The 9,136-nt window shown below is 32.2% G+C and overlaps 1 protein-coding gene across 1 annotated transcript; it reads left to right on the top strand.

The window, feature by feature from the left end:
* Window positions 1-7,068: 7,068 nt before the first annotated feature.
* LOC112006947 (uncharacterized) lies at window positions 7,069-8,852 on the top strand. Its single transcript, XM_024039268.2, has 2 exons — window positions 7,069-7,781; window positions 8,580-8,852. The coding sequence occupies exon 1, from the start codon at window positions 7,275-7,277 to the stop codon at window positions 7,722-7,724; it is 450 nt and encodes a 149-aa protein (XP_023895036.2). The 5' UTR covers window positions 7,069-7,274; the 3' UTR covers window positions 7,725-7,781; window positions 8,580-8,852.
* Window positions 8,853-9,136: the final 284 nt, after the last annotated feature.

Here is a 9,136-nt window from a genome sequence, read left to right as displayed (position 1 = left end):
AAAACACTTAATTGAATTACTACAATTAAACATTTATTTTACTGGCATAAAATTAAAATGAGAATTGCCTATATGAAAGGGATGAACACCATGCTACAATTTGGTTTTGGGCATTTTACTTGCGACATTTTGTGTGTGTGTGTGGTGATAATAGGGTTCAAACTTAGAATCTTTAAACGAAATGAAATCACACACACTAAAACACATGCATATTAAGAGTGCACCTTGTATGTGACATTACATAATCCATTTATTATATTAGCATAGTTAATTTTGTGATCTCAATGTTCATCCCTAACTTTTGGTAGGTTCAATTCTATCTTATGGTTACTACTTTTTCTTGTACGTTATCTAGACCAAATCATAATCAACCATTAAATATATATATATATATATATTTTTTTTTTCAGAATTATAAATTCTATGTAGAATAAAGACACTCATACATATGAGCAAGAATAAGATTCTAAAAAAAAAAAGCGTACTAAGATAATTATCATAAAAGGCTTTATAAGATTTTGTTATCCTTAATTTGAAAAGACTCCATTTTAACTAAAAAAGAAGAGGTAATGTTCTTACAGTAAAAAGTTTAAGTGAAAGAGGGCAATCGTGTTATGTCAATAAGGAGTATTTTGTCATAGAGTAGTAAAAATAGATAGATATGATAATTTTACTACACTAAGTTACGTGGTGATTAGGTTATATTATTGAGAAAGGAACAGAAGGTCTTGGGCCATTGACTATATATATTGTTCTGTTTATTTTATTTTTCTGGTCCATCGATGATACCCATCATCATCATTATCATCAAGATCCTAACCATGACAGTTCAAATGATAGAAGCTATATCACGGAGATGAAGAGTCACCTTCCTCTGAATCCTCCTTTAAACCAAAAGCTGAAGCAAAACCTCCTTGCTTGGAAAAGTCACCACGCCATGATCAGCACAAACAGTTTGTCTTTTCAGTCTTAGAGGTTAGACAAAAACTACTAACTCTCTGGTGTTTTTACTGTTAATTTATTTATCTCATACGCCAAGTTAAGATATGTTTAAGCTACTAGGGAAATCGATGACATCTAATCTAAATGATAGACAAGATATTTCTCCATGTCATAGCTATTGAAGAGCTCACCAAGCATTACTCCTATATAACTAGCTTAGGCCATGCATGCATAGAAAGTTCTGACTTGTAAAAAGGAAGTGTACGTTGAGCTTCGTGTTATTAAAAATGTGAATTTTATTTGTAGAAAATTATAATAAATGTTTTTTTAATACCACATTATTTAATTTTTTTAGAAAAATTAAATTAAATTCATTATTTTATATAATAGTAACACTTCTTTAATCGATACTTTTATGTCAAAAAAATTAAGAGGGGATTTTTAAATAATAGTACCTAAGGAACTGTGTCTAAGTTTTACCCTATAAAAAAATAGTTGTGTTTCACTTATAATTTATTTATCTCACACACCAACCTTTAAAGTTAAAATATCGTTGTACAAAGACAACTTGTAACAATACGTGGAAGATAAAATATTTTATTGGTTAAAGATGGTCAAATTTCTCAGCTCCCAATTATTAATATATAGAAAAAATGCATTATTTATATTTTTGCCTTTTTTAAATAAATAACAAATTCTATATATTATTTTATTATTTAATGTGGGTTATCAATGGAATGACTAACCATGACAACAACTAAGAACTTACATGACCAAAATGATAAAAATAAAATTTACAAGACCAACATAACAATGGACCAAATTTAAATGTCCTAATTTGTAGTTTTGCCAAATTTTAACCATTTGGTATTTTTCCAATTCCCTAGGAAATATTTAATTTGGTGGAAATATATAAGTCTAGGGATACATCTTTTTCCACAATTTGCTATCTCAATAAGTTGTGGAATAAGTTGTATCCCTAACAAAATTGGTGGAAATATATTAGTTTTGATTTTTTTTTTTAATAATTCAATAGTTACAACTTATAATGGGGAGAGAGAATTCAAACTTTAGATTTCTCCATTAAAAACATCAAGAAGTACCAACTAGTTGAACTATAACACTCAGCAATTATGAAATCTTATATTCTCTACTCATTCTTAATTTAGTATAACATAATAATAAAAAATAAGTATGATTTAAATTCTATCTATAATCTATAAAATCAAGAAATCATATACTATAAAATTGTACTCTATAAACAATGGTTACGGTAAAATTGATGTCATTTTTATTTTTTTATTTTGCATTTATGAATTTCTACATATTTTACGGTAAAATTGTACCCTATCCCTTCTAAAGTTGATTTACATGATACATACCACTTTTAAAGTTTTTAATTTTATTTTACAAAAAAGTATAATTATAGTTTTATAAAACTGATAAAAATAAATTCATCCAAACAATTACTATTAAGTACTTTCAAAGTACATGACCATCCCTCCTTTTTAGCAACATTTTCATCAACAATCAATTTTAGTTTTGCTATAAAATTTAAAATTTCCATTATTGTGTGATCAATGAGGTTAGCAATAAATTAAGAGTAATATTAGAGATACAAACTATTTTATAACATTTTTACAAACTATTAATGTAGTCAATTTATTGGTTTTCATCTAAGCCCACCATTAACATCACTTTTTCATTTACCAATAATCACTCGCCACATCAGCAGTTTGTAAAATATTTTGTAAAATGGTTTGTATCTCTAGCATCACTCACTCATAAATTAAAGGAAATTTTACAACATGTTTTAGCTTTCACTAAACCTGCCCACTCTTTTCTTCCAAAATCAAAATGAAGTATCAAAGTATAGACCTACTAAATAGAAAGAAAAATAAATGCAATACACTATTTATTTTCCCTTTTGAATTGAAAAGGTTAAATGATTTATTCCTCTTGTCTCAAATTATGTTTATTTACATCTATTGAAGGTAAGGAAATTTGGCCTATTCCAAAGGTAGAGTGCTAGGGAGATTTCGATAAATGAAAACTCTCTATTTTCTATTGATAATAGGCATTTTATTTTGGGCTTTAAAATTCTAATTAAAATTCGTAGAAAGAAAAGAACTCACAAATGTGGTTAGGCATATTTTAGCCACATGATAGAGACTTGAAATATTTTCAAATTCAACTTGTAAATGTGCCAATTATTACTCTTGTAGGGACTAGAAAAATAAGTGGCCTAGGCCAATTTAGAATAGTGGGTTGTGCCTTTTAACCCTGGCCCAAATCAATAGAATTTATAAGAGGAGGGAATGAACAACAACAAAGGTCTTTGCCTGCGGACAGGAACGAGGTAAAATATGGTTTGTATTAAGAAACAAATGAGTATCAAGCACTCCAAAAGTTCTCACGAAGAGACTAAGCTTGTTTAAAAAGTAATACTCTTCACTCTCTTCTCTCAATGTTCTTCCTTCTGTTTCTTTTTCTCTTTTTCCTTGATCTTTTCTTCAGTGCTCCCTCCTTTTTCTTATATCCTTCTTTTTCTCATATCTTAACCATCCATTCTTACCTAACCCCACCCTTTCATGACACTTGTTACTTTTTACATCTGAAGAAGATGGTGGAAGGAACCTGCTTAGTTGTGACTTACACTGTTCAGATGGGTAAATCACCTTTATTATTTAAGCGTATTGTAGCCTCCAAAAACATTTCAATTTTCAAATTAATAAATATTCTATGTTCAAGTTCGAGCAATAACGCCGACATTTAAATTTGGAGGTTGGTGGGGGTGATGAGCAAGCCAAATCTTTAAAACATCAGTTTTTCCCCTAGCTCATGTAACAGTTTTCAAAGCTAAATTCAAAAAATCATATATTTCTCAATTCTGATTAGAATTGTCTCATTCTTGTGCTCAAATTGTATCGAGACATCTACTAAATACCTTATTTTGTAAACAACCAATTTCATTTCTCGATAGTGATGCACACTGTAGGACACTAATTGATTTTTGTTTGTTATTTTTCAATTGGTATTTTTATAAAATTAAATAAGTACAAAAAAAAGTAATAATCCAATAACTAAGTATACCTTATATTTGGTTATTTATATGATATATTATATATTTGGATTAGCTTTAATAATAGACATAAGTGAATTTTTGACAACAATGATTTATCATACTTTTTATTTTGACAAGGCATGATATATACTTTGGGTAAGGGATAAAAACAAAAACCATCAATTGTCAGTTACTGCTCATGTATGGTGTATAAAGGCAAGTTAATGGCTGGGAATGGTGGATCATATCACGCTTGTTAGTGTGTAATTTTAATCAGGGGAGTAAAATGATTTTTTTAGTCAATAGTTCGTGGCTAGGGCTCTGTCGAACTGGATTACGCCCTCCTAGTCCTATCTTTGTAATGAGAAATTACCCCATTTTCCTTTGGATGGCTATAAGGGCATCAGTAAAAGTTTCTTTATCAGACAATTGTAGACTCTACTATGGTCCCCACTCAATTTGTCCAATTCTCAAATATGAGCAAAATCTTTATTTATCGCTATAACTTCCCACTAAGTACTTAACTTTCAATGACAGTTGTAAAAGATAAGATTGAACATTCTAACTTTTATAGTAGTTGTGGAAGTTAAGTTTGAACCTTTTAACTTCCACACACATTGAGGAAGTTACTAAACAAGTAACCATTCTAAAGCTTACTATATAAGGACTCATCCACCTCAAATGAAAGTAAGTTTTCACTACTCCTAAAATTGTAATTCTTGAGTTCTAGAGAGAAAAACTAACTTAAGCATCAGAGGGTTCTTGGCCAATTCACTTTGGTCACCTTTGATCTTGTGTCTTTTCTTTTCAAGCCTTCCAAGCAACCAATAACCCATTGAAGCCCAGAACATTCAGTTTATTGATTTTCTTTGCATCATAAAAAACTATTGTAAATAGTGGTTGTAGGGACCTGATTTGAACTCCTAGTCCAAGAGGTATATGGACCTAGGCCCAAAAAGTCTAAAACAATAAATTTGTAAAGAATGGGTTGGAAAACTAGGTTTTAATAAATCAAGCAACAAATAAACAGACATTGATTACAAAGAAAGGAAAATAACGAACTTTCATTAAGAAAGAACGTCCTCGGTGGAGTTCGAGAAGACTGATTCTTACGTATTGCTTTTTAGGTTTGATTACAAGTCTGGTTCTAGATTACTATAGTATCTATTTTCTAATTTTTCGATTCCCCTTCCTTTAGGGGCCTCTTACATTATATATCTCCCTCCTAATGATCTTGACCTCCCACTTGTTGATCATCCAAACCATTACTTGAGTGCCTGTCTCATCAGACACCCCCTTTGGCTTTCTGTGAGTTGCAGTAGCTAAGGCAACACTGTTTAGGGGTCTTCTCCACGTAAATGCGGCCAGAAAATTAGTAGCAAGGCATTCAATGCGTTGGCAGCACCTTTTCCTTAGGTATCTCCTGGCTTTCACTCTCTGGTACATTTGAGATGTACGTCCCTGCCACTGGAGCTTCCTAGAAGGTTGCCTTAATCATTAGGATCTACATTAGATCCATGTTTAGCCTATTCGAGGAGGTATTCCTCCTAAAACCACCTTCCCATTAATATCATACTCATGAAGCTGTGAGCTTAAACCACTTACTAATATTTAATCGTCCTCGGATCACTCGTGTTCTTGGCCAAGGCCTAAGGCCTAATACCAGATTTGGGCCTTTACCCCTACAATAGCCCTTCAAAACTCCAATTTTTATCTCTCATCCGAGGAGAAAAAGTAGGGTTTTGATTTTTCATGTGTCAATGTTATTTTGCCTTTTGATTTGCACATGTGGAAGTTTCGTTTTGCGCACCCCATAATTGTTATTGATGCTTTGGAGCCCGCGAGACGTCATTAATTGCCCTAGGCGGCGTCTTGTCCCCCACATCTAATAGTGAGGCGCTAATCCAATGGCTGACACGTTATGATATTTATAACAAAAAAATAATTATATATATATATACAAAAAAAAAAAAAATGCCTGGGTCAGTTTGGTCTTCGTCAATGTGCACATCTCTGCGCCGATGGCCGCATCGGTCCAACGTTGTTAATGAAGAGCTAGCGCCGACCACTGTGCTGAAAATCTAGCCGCAAACCTGACCAGTGTCGGAAAACCCGCCCTTAAAGAATTTAAAGTTCAACTAGAAATATTGGACAATTTTTTATTTAAAGAAAAATAACATCACCAAAATGTCAAATATTCTTTAGAACCAAAATAGCATCAACAGACTATTTTGGATGGCCTTAACATAAATGGTTGCTGACCTATCCTTATTAGGTGTCAATTTTCTAATCATTGAATTAAATAAATGATTGAGATTAAAACTATTGCACACCGTGAGATCTCAATCCCCTTAGGAAAACAAAAACTGGATACAAAATGTCCTAGGTCGTTTTGAACAGCTCCTTAACTGTGTGTATTTCAATTAAATTTTACTGGTCACATGAATCATCTCTAGCATTTATGCCCATCGTACATTTTCAGTATTTCTGGATTAAGATCTGTTCAGCTGTAAAAAATTTGATGAATTGATGTACTCGCCTCCATTCCTTTATTTATTGAAATGTATCGTCGTTTCGACTGAATGAAGGACGAATTAAGGCACCACACCTACTCCAAAAAAAGCAAAAAGGTTTGACTGACAGCTATTTGTGAGAGTCTTCAATAGTCATATTATGTTGGAAAAGATGTCACCAGTTCACACTTGACATTGACAAGAGTAATATCTCTTGTATTCCCTTTTTCGTAGGAGACTTGAAAATAATATAATATATTATTATTTGCCTTTTAGAGTAGACATTAATAAAATTTTTAATTTATTTATCTCATACACTAAGTTAAGATATGTTTAAGTTATTAGAAAAACCGATAATATCTAATTTAAATGATAGACAAGATATTTTAGCTTTTTTTTATTTTTGATAAGTCCATGTCATAGCTTTTGAAGTGCTCATCAAACATTACTCCTATATAACTAGCTTAGGTTATGCATGCATAGAAAGTTCTGATTTGTAAAAAGAAAGTGTACTTTGAACTTCGTGTGTTTTTTTCTTTTTTTTTTGGGAGAACAGAGGTAACTGTGTTTAATCATTATAATTTTTACTCTTATCACTGGCTAAAGGCTAAGGCAGTAGATTTCTTTAAATTTCTTTATCCTATTTATTAATGACCTCTCATCTCTTCTCTAACAGCTTCAGCAGTTCTCTCTAAGATTCTTCTCAAACGCTTGATTCTTCTCAAACGCTTCTTTCTTTCTCTCCATTAAACTCTATGGCCAGTGAAAAATTCTCATCTACCCCCTTGACGAAAAAACGTGTTTCTGGTTATGCATCAGATTCAATGGAAGAAGTTGAGCTTAAGGAGAACGAGAGCAAGAACCATATTCCTGTTGCTGTAGCCGATGCTAATGCTACCAAACATCCTGCTAAAACTCTGAAGAAGAAGAAGAAAACAACTAAGACCCATCAACCTCAATCACAAGGTGCTGATAAGGGTGATGACCCTTCCACTCACAAGTCAAAAATCATATTTAAAGGATTTGAAGCTCGTATCAATGAACAAGGAGTCCAGTCTGATTTCCTTCCCAAAGACACTGTTGCAGAGTTAGTGGAGCTGTGGAAATCTTTTAAGCAAGCAGAATTTGAATGCTCCCGACGTGAGGCACACTTCAGTGAGAAGCTCTTCGAGGCTGCCCGTGATATCTACAGCTCAAGCAAATGATAGTTTACCTCATTATCCATTTTGTCCATGCTTAGCTTCTACTTATTAATGTCCAGGGTACATGCTTTGATGCTCAGAATTTTTGGGATATTTGTTGAGACTAGGTTTATGATATCTGAGTCGTACCTGTATGTAGTTGCTATGTTTGCTTGATTTTTGTTTTTGTCTTTTTGTAGTTATTTTTGCTTCTCTCTTTTTTCTGTGTTTAATGGAATAGAAAAAGCAAAACTTTAGAAATTTATTAAATAAAAAAAAAAGTTTTTACTAATGTGTGTTTTAAAACACATAATAATTTTTTAAAATTTTTTTTTTTGAAAATTAAAAAAATATTAATAATTTAATATTTTTATAATTTCTGAAAAAATATTTTTAAAAATAAATGGCTTAACCCAAAAAAAAAAAAATGAAAAGGGTAGCATAGAGTTGGGTTTGGGCTGACTGTTGCTGGAAAGCAACCAGACAAAAAAGTACGGGGGTTTTATTGAGGGGGAGCGGGAGGGTGGAGTCGGGTCTCCCTTTTGATTTTCCAACATAATATGACTATTAAAAACTCTCTCAAATAGTGAAGCACATTAGCTGTCATCTACATTTATCATTAATGTGAGAAGCTTTTGTTTTCGTTGATGAGCATGTGAGCAGCTTTTTCATCGGTAATCAGTGACAAAATTATTTTCTCCAAGCAAAATATCTTGCGGTCGACATTCAAAACTGGCCCAGAGCTCTAGAAAGTTATTTACCACGCATGTCAGTAAAAAACTTTTTTTTCCTTTTCGGAGTAATTGTTGTAGTGCCTTAAATGCTTTCATTCAGTCTGCTTCCATTTCTTGATTGATTGAAATGTATTGTCCCGTGCAGGTTGCGCATGGAGATGGGGGCTGACTGGTGTTGGGAAGGAACAAACAAAAAAAAAGTACGAGAGTTGAAAGATATCGCGTGTTTTTTTTTTGAGGGGGAAGCTTTGGGTGGGGGTGTGGTTTGGGTCCTCTCGTTTGCAGGGCTCGAGGCAAAACCTCGGCATGAGCGTCACCTAGAGAGAGCTGGTGAGAACTACATCCGCCCTGTAATACATTACCACTCACTATGTTACCAATATCCATTAGCGTGAGCTACATGCCCTTTCCTGTTCACACCTTTCCTGTTCACACTTTTTTTTTTTCTTGGAGAAATTCCCAAGCCATATATTTCTTTTAGTGGATTAAAAAATTAGTATAATTGAAATGAATTCAAAATTTTCAATAAAAAATAGTATAATTTGTGTAGAGAAACGGTTATGTCTATATTATTATTAAAAAAAAAAAAAACAATGTGACATATTGTTATTAATGAAAAAATAATAATTTTACTAATGAATTCAAGTTAAAACTAAAAACAATATTAATATTTGCTGAAAAAATATTATAAACATGTTACTT

Source organism: Quercus suber, unplaced genomic scaffold (assembly GCF_002906115.3).
Source record: "Quercus suber isolate HL8 unplaced genomic scaffold, Cork oak 2.0 scaffold_123B, whole genome shotgun sequence".
Lineage (NCBI taxonomy): Eukaryota > Viridiplantae > Streptophyta > Magnoliopsida > Fagales > Fagaceae > Quercus > Quercus suber.
Note: the sequence above shows the minus strand (reverse complement) of the source record. Positions and strands in the feature narration are given on the sequence as shown.